Genomic DNA, 22,257 nt, shown 5'->3' on the forward strand with positions numbered 1-22,257 from the left:
ATATAATTATAATAAAGTATTAAAGAATATTAATATAAAATTTTAAATTACTATTTCTATCATATTATATCATTGTTTATATAAAATTACTACCCACGATAATTGTTATAGTGTATTCATGTGCGATGAAGAGATAAGAACACTAATTCATAAATAAATAGTTCAATTAACTATATATATCAAATACACATGGAGGTGTGGTGTAAAATCAAATCTATTGCAACTGTATTATGATAAATATATATTTTATAGTATTTGTTAGAATATTTAATAGATACAAATGCGTGAGATAGATAATTATAGTTATTAATTGTATGATTTATTTTTAAAATAATTCTAATTAGCCCGTGCGGAAGCACGGGTTGATAGGCTAGTATTACAGAATAATATGTTCACCTTTCTTTATTTCAGCATTAACATGTGATGATGCAACCCGGTGAGCATTCTGTACATGTTCTGAATAACTCCCTCACATCATCTCCCAATAGTATATAGTATTGTACACATATATACACCCACACCCCAAAAAATTTCTCTAGAATTTTGTTTTGAAATAATTTACTCCACAGGCAACCCTTCTACTAGTAATCTCTCTCTTACAATAGTACACCGTTGAGTAATTAATCACTAGCCGTTTGTATTAATTAGACGGCATTAACTATGCATGTGGACAGGAGCGCCGGCGGCGGCGGCGGCGGCGATCACCACCACCACCAGAGCGGCCTGACCTTCACCCTGCACCCCCTGTTCACCGCCGCCGCGTCCCCCTCCAGCCTGTCCACGGCCACGTCGCACCGCGCCTTCACGTCCACTGTCCACGTCCGCAGCACCTTGCCGAAGCGCAGCCGCACGGGCACCCTCGCCTCCACCGCCAGCGTCACGGCGCCCGCGGCCCGCTCCGCGGCGAGCCGCCCCGCCTGCTCCTCCGTCAGCCGCACGCCCTGGCCCCTCATCGCCGCCGCGAACACCGTCACGTTCCGCGGCGCCTGCCGGAACGCGGGCCACGGTCCCGCGGCAAGCCGCTGCCCGGCGTAGGAGACCGTGACGCTCCCGCCGCCGCGGTAGTCGACGCCGACCTTCCTGTTGGCGCCGTTGTCCGCGCGCACGGCGGCGTTGATCTCGGGGGAGAGCGCGGCGGAGGACGGCAGGGCGGCCCCGAGGCCGCGGATGGAGAGGGAGGCGACGGAGAAGGTGGGCGCGCGGGGGTGGAATACGAGGTAGACGGCGCCGGCGAAGGCCGCGGCGAGGAAGAGAAGGAGGAGGAGCGCGGCGCAGGAGCAGCAGCAGGCGCGGCGGAGGAGGCGGCGGCGGGCCGGGCGCGCGGCGAGCTTCTTGTAGCGGCGCGCGCGGTCCGGGGGCGGGACGCGGAGGACCTGGTCCTTGGGCACGTGGATGATGTAGGTGCCGGGCGGCGGCGACGGCGGGCTGTTGAAGGACGGGTACTGCAGCGGCGTGGTCTCCGTGGGCGCCGCGCCGGCAACAGTGGCGGGGGCTTCGGCGTCGGCGGGGAGGCGAGACGGAGGCGGCGGCACAGGGTGGACGCGGTCGGCCATGGAGAGGAGGCGAGCTGAGGCAGAGGTCTCGCTGACTGAGTGAGCCTATGGAGGGCTGGGCGACGAAATGGAGAGACGGCTGCTGGCGCTTATGTATGCGTGAGGGCGACGAAACCGCGTTGCGTTGATGGAGACGGCTGGAGTGATGGACAGAGAGATTGATCGACGATCGTTGATCGAGCAGCTAGCGCGTGAGATGAAGGGGTGAAGACGACGAAAGGAAAGGGACACGAGGGAAACGGTCATCTCACGCTCTTCATACTTGGCACTGCTATAAAAATCGTTCAAGAAAAAAGACACTGCTATAAAATACAACAGTCTGCATGCTTTCTCCTTGAGCCCAGACCAGGTGCCACCATGGTATTTTTTTTAATTTTATTTTTTTTGGGGGGCAGGAGTTGTTGTGGTTTGATCATGCGTGATAGTGAAGTTTGGGGCTCGAGGACGAAGGCAGAGTCAGAGAACACAAGGTTCCACACACAGGCACACTGCCCTTCCTCCTCTTTCTTTTCTCTAAAAACAATTCTGCTAGAGCTTTGTTTATTTGTCTATTGTGAAACATGCTCTGCAGTTTACTTTCTGCACCTTCCTCTTGCTATCTCGTAATGCTCGTTTTCAACCCTGTTTTTGTTTTGCTTGTAATAATGCGTGCCGGAGCCTGGAGTATTTCACACCGCAGTTCAGTTTGCGGTGCTCTAACATTATTCCATTTTTTCAACATAGAATTAGCAAAATCTTTTTCTAGCTACCTTACTGTTGACGACCAAAATTGACACTGGTCGAACAGACCGGTCTGACCGGTGCTTTTGAGCGGTCTGACCGGTCTGTACCATGTAGCCGGTCTGGCAACAACGACCGGTCTGACCGGTGGGTCTGGCCGGTCCGACCGGTCTACCTGGAATCCGAGTACAACTAGAATTCTTTGTAGATTTAGATCTGTAATAGGATTTCTTGCGGGATAAGTCCACCCCACCCTATAAATATAAAGGGTCACGGCCGATTAGGGTATCCAATCGATCAAATCAATACAATTTTTATCTTTTTACTTTTCTCTTGCCCTAGCTTTTCCAATCTACTATTTGATGTTCCTCCGTCGTCTCTACGTCGATTGAGGGCGTTCTAGGTGGCATGCCGACCCTAGAACAACCCTACGTGCGCCTGCCCTGACGGGTCTTCCCGGGCTAACGTTCGTAGGCTTCGTCACCGTTCTGCCGGCGGCGACCGGTCTGACTGCTCCAAGGGACCGGTCTACGCAGGAGGCGCTGCAGCGAGCTGCCTCTTCGCGCCGCACGTTCGAGTGCGTTCGTGTGTTGATCCCGAAAGGCGTCAATATACTTTTTGGCGACTCCGCTGGGGAAAGAATCAATCGGCTGCCATGGCCGGTAAAATTCCTAAACCTAGCGATGTTGATGCCGCCAACATCCAAAGGCCGACTGTTCAGCAACTTTCGGCCGAACAACAGAAGGCTCTTGATGACATCCAGAAGAAGATCAGAGAGGAGAAGGAGAAGGAGATCCAGAAACTGGAGGAAGAAGCCATGAAGCAGTACATCTCGCACTTCTCCATCGACCGACAAGGGAAGGTCACAACGGATGCCGGCTTCGATGCTTCACAGTTTGAGGTAAAATTCGATGAGAGCGAACAGCCCGTTCTTAATTCTGAAATAGCTAATGCTATAGATGATGTTGTTTCTTCTCATGGGAATAATAAGTTGGAATTTATTGGTCAAAATATGCATGATATGTTTGATGACCGTTTTAGCCGAATTGAAATACATTTTGGTATGAAGTCTGTCGGTAATAATGCGTCTGCATCTAATACCGATAAGATAATTCGTGGTTCGGCAATTCCAACTAATAATGCTATTATGACTAATTCGGCTAATCAGCAAAGCCGAATTAATTATAATGCATCACCTCATGCCAATGTGCTATATGGGGCAGCAAGTTCGTTGCGACATTCCACACCGCCGAACTTTGCTCAACCTAGTAGTACACCGATCACAAATCGGCTTAACGCCGATGATGTTGGATCAGGTAGCATCAAAGAGGAGGTGATTAAGATATTTCAGTAAACTTTTGGTATAGAGCCTAAAGCCAAATGCCGATCTTATCAAAGGCCATACCCTGAGAATTACGATTATGTTGCATATCCTCAAGGGTTTAAAATTCCTGAATTTGTTAAATTCACTGGTGATGATAGTAGAACTACTTTGGAGCATATAGGTCAATTTATTATACAATGTGGTGAAGCTAGCACTAATGATATTTACAAAATGAGGTTATTTCCTTTGTCTCTATCGGGTGCTGCATTTACATGGTTTATTTCATTGCCATCCAATTCAGTTTTCACTTTTACTGATTTAGAGCAAAAATTTTATGATTATTTCTTTAGTGGTGAAACTGAATTGAAATTGTCACATCTCACATCGGTTAAGCAAAAGATACATGAAGGTGTTTCTGAGTATATTAGAAGATTTAGAGATACTAGAAACCGATGTTATAGTTTGACAATTTCTGATAGAGATTTAGCTGATCTAGCTTTTGCTGGTTTACTTGATTTTCATAAAGCAAAGCTAGAGGGACAAGAATTTCTAGATGTTAGTCAAGTCTTACAAAAGGCTCTGGCTAATGAAAGCCGAGCTAAAGAAGCTAGAGATTCTCAAAAGTCCAATGAAAACCTAATCGTCCTGTTTATGTGCTCGGGTGTGATTCCAATTGTTCGGACGATGAAGGTAAAAATATTTATACCGCTGAATTTGTTTGGTCCTCTAATGATAAATCTTGCGTTTGCGGTTCTCTTAAGTCGATTCATAAAGATCGGCAAGAAAGATTTACTTTTGATGTACCCAAATGTGAGAGGATATTTGATGAATTATATAAGAATGGGTACATATAAGAATGGGTACATCAAGATGTCGCATATCATACCGCTGCTTGAAGAATTAAAGCGGCGAGCTTATTGCAAATTTCATAATACTTTCTCTCATGCGACTAATGATTGCAATGTGCTTCGAAGGCAAATTCAATCGGCTGTTAACGAAGGCCGAATAATTGTTCCACAAATGCAGGTGGATCAGAATCCTTTCCCTGCACATACACATGTGCTTGAATTGAGTAATCCTAAAGTGTTAATTCGGCCAAATCAAGCCGAGTCAACAAAAGGAAAAAATATAATTATTGGTGAAGAAAGGTCTGAGCCTTCGAAATCTCATCAGGAAGCTCCAGCAAAGAAGGTCCTTGAAGATTCATCGAAGAATTCAGCGCTCGGGTGGCAAGAACAGAAGAAGGACGCAAGATCTGCTCAGACCGGTCTGACCGGTCTGGAGACCGGTCCGACCGGTCCTTCTGGGATTTCTAAAAAAAATTCCAGAAACAACAAAAAGGCGAGGCCGAGTTTCAAGCAACTCTTGGCCAAGTATGAGGAGAAAGGAGCTACTCAGAAACAGAACAAGCGACCAGATCAAGCTAAAGATACAAATCCATCATCGGAGCATCGTGAGCAATCGGCTTCTCATGTTCAACAAGGTAATAATGCTTTTGTGCCATATTCATTTGGTGGGCCGATTGCTCCATGGTTCTGGTCGTATCCTTACTATTACACACCTATGGATTATAGTAGAATGTATATGCATCCATATTTTATTCAATATTCTTCTATATATCCAAGTTATAGTGCCTCTCAAAGACCGATTGTTGCTAGCAATAATCTGGTCAAAAGCAAACCTGATTGCAGCAAGGAGGGTGAGAAAGACATAAAGCAAGACAACATGTATTTACAGCCGAGGTGGTGCCCTTCAGGCTTGTCTCACACCCAAAAGAGAAGGCTGCAGCGGATGCGCAAGAAGGAGTCGTCTATGGAACAGCAAGTGGAGGTTGTACCAGCAAGTTCGGCGACCATGAAGCAGGTATGGAGGCCTAAGCAAGTTGTTTCGTCATCAGCTTGAAAAAGAAGCAAGATATGGCCGATAGATTTTATCGCCCTTAGAACAAAATATGGCCGATGCATATTTATCATCGTCCTTAGACAATTTTGGTCCAGAGGCTTGTTTTTTGGTATGCTAGCATCACCAAAAAACAGGGGGGGCATATGTTGACGACCAAAATTGGCACTGGTCGAACAGACCGGTCTGACCGGTGCTTTTGAGCGGTCTGACCGGTCTGTACCATGTAGCTAGTCTGGAATTCTTTGTAGATTTAGATCTGTAATAGGATTTCTTGCGGGATAAGTCCACCCTACCCTATAAATATAAAGGGTCACGGCCGATTAGGGTATCCAATCGATCAAATCAATACAACTTTTATTTTTTTACTTTTCTCTTGCCCTAGCTTTTCCAATCTACTATTTGCTGTTCCTCCGTCGTCTCTACGTCGATTGAGGGCGTTCTAGGTGGCCTGCCGACCCTAGAACAACCCTACGTGCGCCTGCCCTGACGGGTCTTCCCGGGCTAACGTTCGTAGGCTTCATCACCGTTCTGCCGGCGGCGACCGGTCTGACCGCTCCAAGGGACCGGTCTGACCGGTTTACGCAGGAGGCGCTGCAGCGAGCTGCCTCTTCGCGCCGCACGTTCGAGTGCGTTCGTGTGTTGATCCTGAAAGGCGTCATCTAATGCATGTCATAATATATGCTATATAATATGCTACGCGCGACAGTGGCGTTTTTGGTCGCCGACGCTGACGCGTGCAGCTTTCATTCAATTTGGGAGGCATCTTTTCTATTCACACCAGATGAGAAGGAAGGCACTGTTGTTGCCCTGTAGCCTTCACGGTATTACTGGTTTTATCAGTTTATTCTTTGATAAATCTAGGCATCCAGAATTGATGTGTAACACCCGAGTGTTAAGAGTCGAACATGAATAGCCATCTTTGGTTGGCAATTCTGGAGTATGCTCATTTTCCACAGGCAGTGGTTGACTTGATCTCTCTTGTATCGGCTCATTATCATAACTGGAGTCAGAAGCAGCACATACTAATGCTTCTCCATTGAGCTGTGCAAATTGTGAACTCAAGTCTTCTACTGATCTTGCTTCAATTACAGGCATTGCAGATTCTGCGGATGAAGTATCATTCAATTCGTGTTCAAGCTTAACTGTCAAGGGTTGGTCAATACCGGACTCTGAAACAGACTGCACTAGTACTTCATCCATGCGGCACTTAAATAATGAGTTAACTTCACTGATGGAGTCAGCTTCAACGAGAAGTTTCTCGGTATTATATTCTTCTGATAAAGAACATAATAGCAATTCCTCACAACCTGCACCACATCAGCCATGGTTGAGTAAAATATTGTAAATACATTGTTTGAATAGCATTTGTAATAATCTGAAAATGACCCATATTACCTGCAGAAACTGAACTATTCGCTTCTGATGTGCTGGATATAGATTTTTGGATATAAAATGAATCTGTGCCATTGATGGACGCGGTACTTTCAGTGCCTTCCTTAATGCCATGATTTACTTCTAACACGCATACGTCTGAAATCGCTGCACTTAGTATTTTGATTTCATCACCAACATCTGGTTCCAGTGAGCCAAATAACTTGCGATTGTTCAATGCTGGCTCAGAATCGCTGTCTGAGTGATAGTCACCAGCATCTTTTTCACTGACTTCAGGCTTCTCTGGCTTTATGCCGTTGTGATGTCGCAGATAAGTAGACTGCCTTAAATACAAGTTGTCATGTTTTCTACGCTGTGTTGATAGAAAGCACGAGCGAGGAGTCCATGTTTCCTGCAAATGACTGTTACGGTCTACAATTTGGTCAAATGGAACATCAAATGGTTTTCTCCAGGGAAGTAGAACAGATGGTGCTGAATCAGGAATTTGTGGTAACTCTACTGTTTCCTCTGAAGACCTTGGTGTAGAAATGGAGGGAACTTGAACACGGAAGCGTGATGCCTCCTCCATTTTCTGAATTGCATCAGCGGCTTGCATGTCCATTAACTTCCTGTCAAGTTCAAACTTCAGAATATTCTTTGCTTTTCGCCGCTCCATCAAACCCTCCATGTTCCCATTGTTTTCCATATCTGAAGAGTTTGAATCTATAAAGTCCTTCCAGTTATTTTCGTTGTCTTTCTTCTCTTCTGCCCTATCTTCATCTGAGCTAAGGTCACCATCCTCCTCTAATTCATCTTCTTCATCTGATGAGGAATTCAGGTTGTCTCTAAAGGTTGAGGAAGGGTGATCAGTTTCGAAGTTTACAGGAGGGTTTAACTCATCAAGCATTGGAATAATGTCGGTTATTGATGCATCAGAAGAACTCTCGCTAAGATCAGATTCAGAATCAGAACGAGGTTCCTGCCTCATAACAGGTTGCCAACATGAGCTCATGAGTTCACCAAACTGGTACTGATTGTTCACTTCATAGTGACACCTTTCACTATTGGTTCTCTCAAAATGCTGGGGCTCAACCTTCTCACATGTTTCCTTGACATGCTCTTCTTCTTCTCTTTCCACAATAACTTTATTCTTGGTAGGTTCAGAAGTTTCTGCAGAAAGAACAGTATCGGCTGACACAGATATCACATTCTCTTCATCACGATGAGTATTATGCACAAAGATGTTAGAAGTTCTTTCCTCGATGCAAGCAACTGGATTTTCAAAACTCCTTGCCGCATGGGTGACAGCAACATTCTGAACCTCCTCAACTGAACATTCAGTAACGGAGACTTTGGCTTCAGGGGGCGATTTTTTCAGGTTCTCCAATGTTTCCTCTCGAATCACCGGAGCACTTGGTTCACCATAACTCAATAGCGCTCCAAGAAGAAGTGCAGTTAACAGGAACACTGGAGAGGAAGACAGAAGGAAAATAAACAGAGAAGGGCAAGCTTTGTGTAGGAACAGCAACAAAACTCCAATGCTGAGTACTACAGGATAGTCACAAGCAGATCGATAGCCAAGTCTGACATAAGGATAGACTATTCTCTTGATTTGCAACATAAGATTGTTCGTATCAAATGACATTTTGGCCTCCTTGAATTCAGACCTGGGATACAAATATAACCTGGAAATGGAAAGGAGGAAGCAGATTAGTATAGTAGCAGTTGGAAAAAAAAAAGATGCAGCATCTAAACTTGTGAAGGAAAATCAGCCACATGATGTGAGATGGTCAAGTCAGCATCATTAGAGTTACAGATCAAGAGAAATAGGAGAAGTGGCAACTATCTGGTCTTTCTAGTCGGAGATCATTTTATTTTTGCAGCCCTGCAGTCTAATAACCTTGAAAATAGATTGTGAAATGCTTGATCTCAAGGGTCTAACATTATGCGTGAACGAGGAAAGGAACCTTTAACAAGATGATCATGAAACTAAGAACGAGATGCTAAGATAAGAGAAGTGAAAGTTGAGAAAATTTGCAGATCAACTAAACTGTACTAGTATTATGCGGAACAAAATAATGCTGGATGAAGACATGAAGGATGTGACTTTCACTGAGGAAGAATCCAACAATGGCTCTCCAGGAAAAGAGCAGTATGCACGGTGCAAGAACCGCAATTCTACGCACAAGACTCACCTGCTTCGACGAGACGACGGGCAGCGTCGAGAGGCAAGAATCCCTTACACAGTTGACTCTTTGATGGGGTGGGTGGATGGGGAAAGCAAGGGGGAATGGGAGGACGGAGTGGCAGGGAAAGGTGCCGTGAGGGAGGGAGGGAGGGAATAAAGCAAGCAAGCCAAGCAGAGGAGGGAAGGATGGAAACGGATTGGATTTGCATGGAATCGGATTCGGATAGCACTTTTTATCATATTTTAAATTGAATATAGATATGAATTCGGATATTCTCGAATATGAATACAAAACGGATGTCTCGGATTCGGATTCGAATTCGGATATTAACTTGATATAGGAGCTAAGGTTTAGCTATTTTCTTTATTAGTAGTTTTAGATTATAAAATCGTTATACATATACAAACCAAAGTATAATAATATAATAAAGATATCTAGTTAAAAATAACTTATTTATCAATAAATATGTTAATAAATAAATACAAAAGATAAAATTAGAAATAAAAATATATTACAATAAACATATAAATAATTTTGTTATATATAAATAAAAATATAGAAGTAATTTTAAAATAAAATAGAAATATTTAAAATTAAATTTATTTTTTATCTCTTTATTATAAAATGGGTGGTGAGAAATACTTCATATAATTTTTTAAATAGTGTTTGAATGAAAACGGATACAGATAGTGTCGGATATTGTCGAATACGGATGTGGAATCGGATAGAGAAAACCAATGAAAATCGGATTCGGATGTATCCACTTTGCTATCACATTAAATTCGAATACGGATACGGATATTCATATTGACGTTTAAGCGGATACGGATATCGGATAATTTGGATATCTGCTATCCGTTTACCATCCTTAGCGCTGCGCCGGCAAGAATGCTTTAGCCGGCACGGAAAGGAGACCATGACCTGACGGCAATGTCTGTCCTGCGAGCCTGCTGTCTGCGGGGGAAAGCGAAAGGGAAAGTGCATGGCCATCATAGTAGCAGCTGTCGTGCTCACCTCACCTTATTTCTTCCAATGCTATAAGAAAGCTAAATTCTCATCATAAAATTTGAATTTGTACCATTAAAAGATCACAAAGTTAGATATATATCATTATTATCTCACTGACATATGGGGTTCACATGAGTCAATGACATGTGAGTCTGATGGTATATATATAATTTTGGGATCTTTTAATGGTACATATCCAATTTTTCCATTCTCATTATAGGCACTACGCTTTTTACCAATATTTTGCTCAATATTAAACAAGGTTTCAACTAACATAATATCAAGATTGAAACGATACAAGTCTTCTATTAAAACACCAGATCCATAACAGTACTTATTCTTACATAATGAAAACACACAATTTCCAATCTCAAACTTAAATCCTAACTTATCCAACTTTGCAACAGAAACTGAATTTCTAGCACACTCAGAAGCATAAAGACACTTTTTTAGATCCAAGTGACAGCCAATATCAAGGATAAGGCTATAGCGGCACCATTTAGCGTAGCTATAATCCAATTTAGCGTCCATAACTGTCATAGCGGCAAAATACAAATAGTGTAGCGAAAACTCGCTAAAAAGGCTATAGCGAAACTATAACCCGCTATTTAAAACCATGCAAGCCATCGTGGCTACAATGGGAAAAACGATGTATCTAGCATGATATCTTAGGCAGAAATAGAATGTCTCATCAATTGGCGTGGTGTAAACCAACATGTTACCCCATGCGCACACGCACCGCTGCTTTGGAGAGCAGTGCCGGCCCTAGGGGTAGGCCACCACGTGCGACGGCCGAGGGCCCAAGCCATGAGGGGGGGGGTCCAAGCTCAGGTATGTATTATGTACGTACAATATGGCTATTAACCGGCTGGTCTATGTGATCGCAGTCTAAGAGGCCAAGAGCTAAGCATTAAAGGTCCTGCAAGTAATTTTGTCAGATTCTTTGATGTCAGCGCTTGAGATTATGAAGTTTGTTATGACTGCAGATTGCTATCCAAATATTTTGATTGCTTATCAAATCCTCTTAACTGTACCTACGACTGTAGCTTTAGCTTAAAAAGTTTATCAAAACTAAAGTTGTTGAACAACTATTTGGGATCAACTATGTCAAAATAAAAATTAAATGGCTTTGCAATGTGCAACATCGAGAAGACTATATTGGACACTATACCGTCTCGATGATATCTTTTTGTGAGCCAATGGATATTATGGAGTCTAAATATATGGTAGTCAAATTAATTCTAGAAGTACAAATAAACTATTGTTTTAGTCTACAATGTATCCCGGTAATTATCAAACATGTTAAATGTTGGAAGAATGCAAGACTACCTTCTAGAGTATTCTCCACAAGGCAATAAGAAGATATTTTCATGAAATACTCTAGAATTAGTAATAAATAAATTTAAAAACTTTGTAATATTTAGGAATTCTCTAGATGGGGGTGGACACATGTAACCACCCTATGATCCTTCTGTGCCTATAAATATAGGACCTCCTTCTTGTCATATCATATATCTAAGAACATGGTAAATGAGAAGAGTGAGTGATAGGATAGCTACAAAGAGAGGGTGTGTTGTGTACTCTTGTGTAATACTATTTTGTTGTAATAAAATAAGTGTTTTGTAAGTGTTAGTCTCCTAATTTGTAAATACTTAATGTATAAGTGTGATCTATCGCAGGCTGACTCTGTCACCCGGGATCAGAAAGGGTCTGGCTTCATCGTAGAAAGACCCTGCCCTCCGGAAGTCAGCTTCCTGTTGGTAGGCTCTGCCACCCGGAAGCGAGAAAGCGGCTCTGCCGTCGAAAGAACATTATACACTAAGTATCTGTAAATTGAAAAAAAAACTAACTGACTCTACAGTGAGTTGGTGTATCTTAGATGTAGGTCCTCAGCTTAGTGGATATTAGGATCACCTCAGTTCCCAACATTAAATTAAAAAGATATCAATATATTTGTTTTCGCTTTACAAGGAAATAGCATAAATATATATTATAAGATTTTATATAAGTTTTGGACTCTCGAAGGACCGTCACGGTGAGTTTGATAGGGGGTCTTCAAAATCCTAGAGCCGGGCACTGTTGCAGAGCATCCAATACCTGAAGTAGCTCATGCACCGCTCATAATTTCGTAGGTACTGCTTAGGCGTTCCGTCCAGGATGAGGGACACAGTATTCTGCAATGTAACAATTGCGTTCCAAGCATCATTGATGAGATGTGAGGCGAGATGACACAAACAGAGAAGAATACCATGGGCATAGCACGGATAGAATCATCCTTTGCGCCAGTCGGTTTCTTCTTCTTGGCCATCGTGCCCGTAGATGAGACAAGCTGCCAGCCAAGACACACGTTTCAGCACGGAGCTAAGAAACAAGGGCGGAACTGCGGAAGAGCAAGCAGCTGAGCAGACAACGCTGACCCAGATTGAGGACAAGAAATCAAGAAACAGGCGCAGAAATCAAGAAACAAGGGGGCAATGGAGTCCGCCCACCGACTCAAGTATTCTTGGTGGGGGCGAGCCTTTCCTCGCTGATCCGCGACAACGGTGCCCGCCCGCCACCGTGAAGTCTTCTTCCTAGGCGTGGGGTGAGGGGGTCGCGGCGTCGGCGTGAGGAGCAAAGTGAACGATCCTCCTCTTCGTCGGTAGGCAATCAAGCGCCCGGCGGAAGGCGCTGCGGCTCCTGATTGCTCTTGATCTTGATCGGTAGACGGAATGGCAGCCGGCCGGAGTATGGGGTCTAGGCTTCTTGCTTCAGCTTCCTTCGCGCTCAGTTTTGGGGTTGGACCTAGCGACCGTTGGAGCAGATGTGTTTGTTTTCTGGGCGTGGGCTCCAAGTCGGTGCCGAACGGCCTAGTACTAGACATTTTTTTTCTTTTTGTTTTCCCCCTTCCCTTCGTTGTATGCTGTTGTCGGTTAGAGATTCAGAATTGTTGAGCAAACATTAGAAAATGGTAGAAAACTTTGGTTTCAGAGGGGGGAAAACAAAAGAGGAGAGCTTATTTCCAGCTTACATGGCATATGAGGTGTGGAATTGCTGCACTTGGCTTCTGATCTCTTCACCTATGTGAGCAACCATTGAACAATCTTGCCAATTTTATAGATTTATAGATTGCTCCACTCTGCTTGGCAATTGGCATCACTGTCTAAGTGACAACCATGACACGCCACACGCGAGCATCTTTTTCGCTGATCTCACCTTCTCCATATTGTGATTGATGCGGATTAGTATAGTGCCGGCCGCCCAATGTGATTCTAGCTGTCCTGACTCCAGATGAAGGATGAACGAGCAGTCCGTCGACCTTGCAAAAAACCTAGATTCCTCCGTGGGAGGAGAGCAGAGCAGATGCTGCTGCGCTGAGTCAGGAATATGTGGCTACTCTAGCTCTCTGGATTTGAACAACGAAATGGGTGGGAACTGACGGCCAAACGCGTCTCTAGTTTCTGAGATGCACCGGCGGCTTGCAAGTCCATCAACATCTTCTCAAGTTTCACTTTCAGAATGCTGCTCTCTGCACATCCATCGTACTCTCCATGTTACTATTATCTTCTTGATAGCTTCCAGCTCCGCCATCTTCATTTGAGCTGAGGTGATCGCATTTCCCTGGTTTACCGCTGGGTTCAACTCATCCTTTATCAGCATAACATAAGACATGATTGCATCAGGAGAACTCTCAGCAAGATCAGATTCAGAGTCAGACCTGCTCATGATAGGTTGCCAGAATGAGCTCACAAGTTCCACTGGACGCACTGATTCTGGTTCTTGGCTTCAGTATTGATGCTGAAGTTCTTGCAGCTCGACCTTCTCCCAGATTACATTGACAAGCTTCTCTTTCTATAATTACGTTGGCCTCAATACATCTACAAGTACTTGCACAAACAACAGAACAGAGTATCATGCAAATACCATCAGAAGCTCTCTTCTCATGTGGATGACTTGACTTCCAGATTTCTCTCTACTTAGCCTTGATAGCAACATTCTCCAATGTTTCCTCCCCCATCGCACAAGCCTTTGTTCACCATGCCTCAGAAGTGCTCCAACAAAACGTGCAGTTAACAGGAACCCCACAGATGAAGACAACAGAAACGTGTACCGAGAAGGGCATAGTTTATATAGGAACGGCAACAAAATGCCATCGCTAAGGGGGAAACACACTACTACGGATCAATTCTCGCAGGAAGAAGCAGCTTGACCTGATAGCTAGCATCTCATCTATTATCCACATCTTCCCTATATACCTGGCAGCGATTACATTCTACACCAGCAAGTTCATTTACTTGTTTACATGAACATATCAGCAGAAACATGAAGCCTTCTGTGTCATGAGAAAAGAATGGTGCCTGTAAAAAATGGCATCAACCCATATCTGCACCTATCGCACTGAGAACTCCCAAAAAAAAAAGGGGAATCCATCAACTAGAAATGTATTGTTGCGACTGGATGATCGTTGTCAGCTGGTTGAGGTTAGCTAATACATGTCTCGGGCCAAGACTTTCAGCGCCAATGTAATTCAAAAGTTGTTCAATATCCTGCCAGGAAAAATAAGCCTGAGATTAACATATGCATATATAAAAGAATCAAAACCAAAAGAACACCTGCAGATTTAATAATCAGATTGTTACAGAATCAACCAAATGGAAAATTTCCAATGAGAACAAAAGAGAAATTTCTTTCTTTTCAACAAGGGAATTTTATTGATTTCAAGCAATGTTACATCAAGAATTCAAGATGATACATCAGAACTTGAAAAGAATCCCAGCCTCTGCCTCAGAAGCACAGAGCCATACAAAAGAGAAACAAAAGAGAAATCCTAGAGATCCGATGCACCATGGTTTGTTCTAGAGAAAGTGCACAGATGCCTGTTGATAACAATTTCAGGTATTAAAGCATAGCTATTTGCTTTTGGGTCATTTGTGACTCGCAGCCCCATTTGATGTCGAAAACCATGCAAAAAATTTCATGAGCTGCCAATATCGGTACTCCCACAATGATTTATCTAATTCACTTCATCAGTTCACTCTAGTCTGAACTATTTCTACTCATTCTCCAACTCAAATATAAAAACACATCTATTCTCTTTGTGGATAAGGAAACAATCCAGTACAAGTAGAAGCAGGGCGTCAGCAAATATAATCAGGCATTTCAAAGTTTCTAGTTTCCAGTGACTTAGCAAGAAGTATTATAGATTTGCCAAAAGGCAGCAAGAGAAAAACATGCATATTCTTCCTTAGTTACCTCCACTTCATCGGAGTTCTATGATGAAGAACAGTATTAAAGAATAAGAGTTATTTGTATGAGGGGCGGGGGGGGGGGGGGACCGACCTTGTTTAATAAGAATACTGCATATGCCGATCTTGTTGTCTCCTGGCCATAAAAAAACAGAGGGAATTCCATCGTCTTCATGCTTGTGCTCGGATGTGCAGAACTCACAACTGAAGTTATAGATGATGGCTCTACTGCAGGCGCATGATCAAGTACATATGACTGTGAACCTCCAAATTGCAGTGGATAGCGAAGAGGAACACTGAGATATGATGCAATGAGGGAGACTGCCTATGATTAATAACAAATAAACAGTCAGATCTATAAAATAGTACAAACTGGAGAACAATGTTCAGTAACATGTCCTCTTTTCTAGAACAGAGTGAACTTATAAACTGATAATATTTCAAAATGCTCTAGCAAAGAAATTAAAAATAACAAATGAATGGTGAATTTAATTTCCATTTGATAATAATCAATCAAACTAGACTATACATACATGTGCAGCATATCCCAGAACAGTAGAAGATTTCTGAAAATCAGTCTTGTCACTGAAGTAGCCGGTCTTTTTGGCAGTAGGCTTCAATAATTGTAGACCCAATATGGCCAGTGGTCTTTTCTGAGAGCCATTTGGCAAAATTGATCCAGCAGTGCCTGAAAAATTTTCTGTAGCATTTAAGTTTTGGAAAGACACAATTTAAGAATAAAGAGTCTTAGGACAGATAAGTAGTTCTCTATCCACTAAGTCTGACAAAATAATTAAGGTTTCATGTTTTTTGTATACCTCTTCCTATATCTTAGAAAATTTTCATGCAATCCAGTGAAATAGAATAATAGCTCTGCCACAAAAAAAGAATCAATTCTTGCAACTAGGAAATCGCTGCAAGACACAAAGGTACGCTTCGTACAACACTGTGAGTGTTCATAATTTTTACAATAGACACTTCATGACTTTTTTTGTTAGCAACTGTAAATCATGTCCTGATAAGCCCATAACTACAGTTATTATTTGGCTATCACCTTTTTCGAAAAAAAAGAGGTTACCCATAGAATTGTATAGCATGAACACAGAAGTGAAAACCCATGAAAGATGCAACACAGAAAAAGACATACTTGTTTTGATGATGCTAGTGGAAATTCCAGGCTTGTGACCTGGAGATTGTTCATCCAAAGGCCTCACAGGATATATCTGGGCAACTTGTGTTACCATATATTGCTGTCTTTTCCGTAACTTCTGTTCCATATTTTTAAGGCGCCCATGACCATTTTCGGCCGACAGCAATTTATTGGCTTCCTATAACCATAAAACAAAATATTCAGGCGAGATTTATGGAAGAGATCAGCCTTGTCAAATGCAACAAGCAAGAAGCAACACATGTAAGGGGCGAATGCATATTACACAAGTTTAGACGAAATATTTTATCAAAATGATTATTACTTACAAAATCACCTTTTGTTTGCACTCAAAATTTTCTGAAGGAAACTACTTGCTGCGGTACATATTCTGTAGCGTTTCGGTGTTTGTACTGGCAGTGCTATTAGAGTTGAAGAGGAAAAAGAAATGTAGACATGGAATACCTCAAGCTTATTGCGTGCCGTGCCGAGAGTTTTGCTTGACACAGACAATGTTCTAATTTTGACGCAAAGCTGTTGCCTTTTACCCTCAACATCATCTGACGATTTGTTTGTGCGCACCTTCAAACCCCCCAGATGATGAGTATGCTCTTGCAGTCTCTGCCTCATTTCAGCCAACTCATTTTCCTGCTGGAGAAACGCCCGTCTAGCCTGCCCACAAGCACAATGATGTAACAAATCTGTTGTATTCTTGGGTTCCAAAATCAAGCACGGGAATTACTCCATGGGTGCTATTCAATTAGTTTCAGCCTTTCAGGACACGCTGCATAGGGAAGAATTGGGAAGGTGGGTTTCCGTCGTTTTGACATTCCAAGCACAACCAAAGGTATGGAGACGAATCCAACCTTTCCCAGGAATAATTCCGGGCTGAAAAGGAAAGCACCAAGATCCGAGCACCCACCCATTGGAGAATCAAATGGTAGAGCGCAGAGGATCCGACAGTTCCACTAGGAATCGCGCAAGGAGGGGATCGACTCCCAACCTCAGTGATTATTACCTCTAATGCGGACTCGAGTCGGGCGGCGAGTTGCGCCTTGCGGTCCCTGACGGATTGGAGCGCGGCGGAGAGGCTCCAGAGGCGGGCGAGCTCCTGCTGCAGGTCCTCCCAGTGGATCACTTTGGGATCGTCGATGCCCTCAACCTCGCTGGGCGGAAGGATCACCCAGCCGTCCCCTTCCTCCGGTGGGGGCGAGGGCGAGGGCGGGGGAGGCTCAGGGGCGGCGGACGACGGGCCCGGATCCTCCATCGCGGGGTTTCATGTCCGCGGGTGGGGGTTCGGGCGGAGGAGCGAGCACAGCATGGGCGGGCGGTGGGGGCTCGTGGTGTTGTGGTAGGGGTTGGTGGGAGGCGTCGGCCGTCGTCGTCGGGTGGGGGAGCCGGAGATGCTTCGCCGGCGTGCCCCTTCTCCGGCGACTGCCTTTTTGTTTCTGGAAAAAGAAAAAAAGGTGTCGTCGTTGGTGTGGGGAGGCGATTTGGGTTCCAATCTCATATAGGTAGAAGGCCCATGGCCCATTATCTATTTTGGGCCCGAGAGTTTGCCTACTAGTAGGTTGGGTTGGGCCAAAAAGATTTTTTGCATCGGTGACACGTCGAGAGAAAATGACCCTGTTGAAAATGAAGAAAAGCAATACGGAGTACTCAACAAGCAAAGCATGCTAAGTCAATGAAAATGAAGAGAGAGAGAAAGAACAAAAAAAGGTGCATGCATTTAAGTCCAAAAGGATTTTTTTTGAAAGTCTCGTCCTAGGTACACAAACTGTAGTATCTGAACTCACACCACACACCACACACACTCCCTATCTAACTAGAACTACAGCCTATATACACACACGCCTGCTGAGTGCAAAGTGACGGGCACGTCATCTCATTGTGATCCATAAGCACGTGAGGCTCTCCTGAAGGAAAACCGGGAAAATCCCCGCAGGTGCGGTGCGGGGGTTCGAACCCCCGCCGGCTGCCTCCCACGACGGGAGCTTGCCACTGGGCCAAAGGCCCGTCCGCAGTCCACAAGGATTTGATGATGAGTGATCAAGCCCCTTGGGTTTGACGATGGCAGCCATTAGTAACTACTAGTACAAGTCAACGGAAAAGCCAGTGCGTACGTACTCTCTCTGACCTGGTCAAGCAGCAGCAGTGACCCTGGCCTAGAGTGTCGGTTCGTACCAAACCACTTTCACACACGCACACACCGCAAAGTGAGGGGAAACGTAAAGCTCAAAGCGAAGGGCGGGATCAATCAATATACCAAGCCAGTAGCTGACGTGTTTGACCACGATAAGAGAATCATGCATGTATAGTTACTTACTACTAGTGGCAGCTAAATTAAAGTTGATTAAATATTTGATTTAACTGATTTAAGAAGCTCCTTTTTCAGTTTGGATCGTCTGCAACTAAATGTAACTTCGGACTAAACTTTAGGTGATAAATATTAGGTAACTAAGGTTTAGTTTCCATTTGGATCCATTGACTAAATTTTAGGTGGGACACATATACTCCCTCCGTTCCAAAATAAATGCAATTCTAGGATCAAACACGCAAATCAATGTTAGGTTTAAAATTACTAAAATACCCTTTGTCTTTTGTGGTGAGGGAATGAGATGTTAGTTGTCTTTTATGAGAATTTTTTGGAAATTGGTTTGTCTTTTGTGGTAGGTGGGTCAAAGTTAACATTTTTTGTGGAACAAATTTTGAACTCTAGAATTGTATTTATTTTGGGACGGAGGGAGTAGAAATATAGAAATCTTTTTTTAAAACTTTTTGATTATAAGGTTGTTGTGCCTTGGTACATACACAAGACGTAGTTTGATCTTTTCGCAGTTTGCGGGTTGGTTAAATCCAAATTAGGTGGATTTTAAAAACTCATAGACTAAACATTAGTTGAGATTGAACTAAATTTTAATCCACATTTCCTGTTTGTATCACCTAATGGATAAACTTTTGGCTTAAAATTTAGTTCGTGGATCAAACGAATCATATACGCATAAGTAGCATTAGATTTCCACGGAGAATGGAAACTACTTCGTTTTAAAAAATACCATTAGATTTGTTGTGTACAAGTACTTTTCACACTGGAGTGACTCTTTGACCATCGCTGTGTTTGCGTGGCTAATGAATCGAAGAACTGGCATGCTAAAACGAGCAAGCGGTTAATGACACGACGCAGCACATAATCCATCTCTTGTGTGGCCGGCTTGGTCGGTGCTGCCCGCCATAACAAAGCACGCATCCATCACTCCTCATTTCAAGCATCTGCTTCAATCTCTTTTGGTGTAGTGGTGCTCGTCTTTTCGTTACAAATTTACGAGTTAGGAGAGAAGCTGAAGCTCAAGTTACCCGCCTCACTGTCAGCGTGGGACCAGCAGCGCGCTGTGCTGACGTGGCTGGCACTGCTGCCGTGCCCTGACTTCTTCAACCCACCACCTACCCCCATATAAACCACGGCGCAGCGCACCCCTGTTGCCAATTGCCATCTATAGATGGCCAAATGGGCCGACACAGCCCGACCCGACCCTAACCCTATCGGACACGGCACGAATCAGGCACGACACTATTCGGCACGATCAGTTAGTCGTGTCGTGTCGTGCCGGCCGCCGCGGATCCAGACACGACACGACTAAGGATTAATCGTGTCGTGCCGGCCCATTGGCACGGCTAACCCATAGGGTTAGTGCCGACCCAGACCCATCCCGATCGCCGGCCACCGACTTCCGGGCACTTGCCGCCGACCTCCGTAGCGCGCACACAGGCCTCCGTTGCGGTCGCCGGCTGCCAGCCTTCCGCGCGCTCGCCGGCCTCGGGCCTCCACCGCGCTCGCGGCGCCATCTGCCGTCGCGCTCGCCGGCGGAGCCTCCGCCGCGCTCGCAGGCCTCCAGCGCGCTCGCGACGCCACCCGCCGCCGGGCTCGCCGGCCGGGCCTTCGCTGCGCTCGCCGCGCTCGTCGGCTGGGCCTCCGCCGCGCTCGCCGCGCCACCGGCCGCCGCGCTCGTTAGCATCTCTGCCGCCACAGGGAAGAGAAGGGGCATCAGGAGAGAGATGGGAGATTGGGAGAATGAGAGCACGAGTCACGGGGAGTAAAAGGATAAGATTGGGAGAGTGAGGGAGAGATGGCCACATAGGTAGGAATTTAGGGTTGAGTGGTGAACTATGCGTCATTAATGGATCAAATTGTGCTACGAACAAAATTAGTCGTGTCGGGTCAGGGCCGGCACTATGAGTTGGAGTCCAGGCACAGGCACTACCCTATGTATTGTGTCTGGTGGACCCTGACCCTATAGATCGTGGACTGGACTGGATTAGAATAGGATTTTTTTTGTGTCGTACCTAGTGCGGCTCATTTGACCCAGGCCATTTGAAAATGGCCATCTAGATTAATGCCATCCCACTCGCCTGCTCTGCTCATCTCCCTCCGCTCTCCCAATCCTGACCTGCAGGCACCAGACCAGACCAAAGGATGCTCATGACCGCCGCCGCTGTCCACATGGAATCCGCCCATGGTCACGGCACGCTACCCTCCTCCTCCTCCACCTCGCCGGCGCCGCCATGGCTCCCCGTCCTTGCCGTTGCCAATGCGTTTTTTATATCGTCTAGATTTAAGTCTTCATGTAGATACCGAATTTTTTTTGGAATTTTGAATTATGCAACTAAACAAGGGCTTATTTTGGATCCTTGGCTTGCCTGACTGCCAGCCATCATCATCAAACGAAATGAAAAAAAACAATGCATGGGTTGACGTTGACGATCCTACTACCGTACCAAGGGGCCATTTAGTTCCCAAACAAAAAAATTTTGGGTGTCACGTCAACGGTTTGACCAGATGTCGGGAGGGCTTTTCAGACACTAATTAAAAAACTAATTTCAGAACTCACTTGGAAACCGCGAGACGAATCTTTTGAGGCCTTTGACCGCATCATTAGCACATATGGGTTACTGTAGCACTTATGGCTAATCATACATTAATTAGGCTCAAAAGATTCGTCTCGTCGTGCACATCCAAACTGTGTAATTAGTTTTGTTATTTAATTACATTTAGTGCTCCATGCATATATTCAAAGGGAAAGTCACAAATTTCGAGGTGAAAATTTTTGGAAACTAAATGCGCCCCAAATAGAAAAGGCAAGCGATCGATCTATCCTATTCCTCCCAAATGGAGAAGAAAGTCCAAATTCAAAACAAAGCCTGACTAATGAACCATGCCAATGACACTGCGGTGGTGGTAAAACCTGATGCTCATGCTGCTAGAGCGGCAGTCAAAAGTAGCGGCGGCGCCCGTCGCAGAGGATCGGATCGGAGCGAGCGAGGCAGTCCCCGTTAGGGGCGGCCGGGGTCTCGCCTCGGTCGGAGTTCGTACCGACAGCCAGAATCCCCATGAATTGCTTGCTCTCTCTTGCTTGTGGTTTCAACGCCATTGGAAATCGAATATGGATGGAGATCGATCTCAGCTCCGCTGACGGACCAGTCCCTGGGACTGCCTGCTACAGTAGCCGACCCGCCTCTCTACAGAGTCGAGTGTCCACCGTCCACGGAGCGCGACACGAGCGAGATAGATTTCGAGACGATGCTTTTGTCCGGGCACGTGCTTCCTCGCCGCCGCCCTGCCGCCTCATCACTCTTCGATCGGCGCCCAGATATAGATGCCATCATCTCGCCATGCTCATGTCATCACCTGCTTCGTTGTCAAGTTAGGCCTTTTTTTCTTCTTCTGAAAATTGCAAATTATTGGGTCAGATACCAATGCAACTGCATAAGGCTAGTCTCACTACTAGTATCATAAGAGTACCATGAAGTAAAGACTATAACA

General features: G+C 44.7%; 3 protein-coding genes across 5 annotated transcripts; all 3 read right to left on the reverse strand.

Moving 5' to 3' along the window:
* Window positions 1–376: 376 nt before the first annotated feature.
* Window positions 377–1,632, reverse strand: LOC120663467 (NDR1/HIN1-like protein 13). Its single transcript, XM_039942288.1, has one exon. The coding sequence runs from the start codon at window positions 1,551–1,553 to the stop codon at window positions 702–704; it is 852 nt and encodes a 283-aa protein (XP_039798222.1). The 5' UTR covers window positions 1,554–1,632; the 3' UTR covers window positions 377–701.
* Window positions 1,633–6,178: 4,546 nt separating this feature from the next.
* On the reverse strand, window positions 6,179–9,229 carry LOC120663468. Its single transcript, XM_039942290.1, has 3 exons — window positions 9,066–9,229; window positions 6,895–8,555; window positions 6,179–6,806 (listed from the first exon to the last, which is right to left on the reverse strand). The coding sequence occupies exons 2-3, from the start codon at window positions 8,513–8,515 to the stop codon at window positions 6,316–6,318; spliced, it is 2,112 nt and encodes a 703-aa protein (XP_039798224.1). The 5' UTR covers window positions 8,516–8,555; window positions 9,066–9,229; the 3' UTR covers window positions 6,179–6,315.
* Window positions 9,230–14,135: 4,906 nt separating this feature from the next.
* Window positions 14,136–17,917, reverse strand: LOC120663469 (UV radiation resistance-associated protein-like). Of its 3 annotated transcripts, XR_005670517.1 has the most exons (7): window positions 17,458–17,913; window positions 16,905–17,111; window positions 16,440–16,620; window positions 15,826–15,980; window positions 15,387–15,617; window positions 14,399–14,593; window positions 14,136–14,340 (listed from the first exon to the last, which is right to left on the reverse strand). XR_005670517.1 is itself a non-coding variant. In XM_039942291.1 (6 exons), exons 1-6 carry the CDS (start codon window positions 17,704–17,706, stop codon window positions 14,477–14,479), a joined length of 1,140 nt encoding a protein of 379 aa, XP_039798225.1. In that variant the 5' UTR covers window positions 17,707–17,913; the 3' UTR covers window positions 14,155–14,476. The 3 variants fall into 3 exon arrangements, 1 of the variants encoding a protein (XP_039798225.1); XM_039942291.1 differs by having other exon boundaries at window positions 14,155–14,593; XR_005670518.1 differs by lacking the exon at window positions 14,136–14,340 and having other exon boundaries at window positions 14,447–14,593; window positions 15,387–15,613; window positions 17,458–17,917.
* Between the last annotated feature and the right edge of the window lie 4,340 nt (window positions 17,918–22,257).

This window comes from Panicum virgatum, chromosome 3N (assembly GCF_016808335.1).
Source record: "Panicum virgatum strain AP13 chromosome 3N, P.virgatum_v5, whole genome shotgun sequence".
Lineage (NCBI taxonomy): Eukaryota > Viridiplantae > Streptophyta > Magnoliopsida > Poales > Poaceae > Panicum > Panicum virgatum.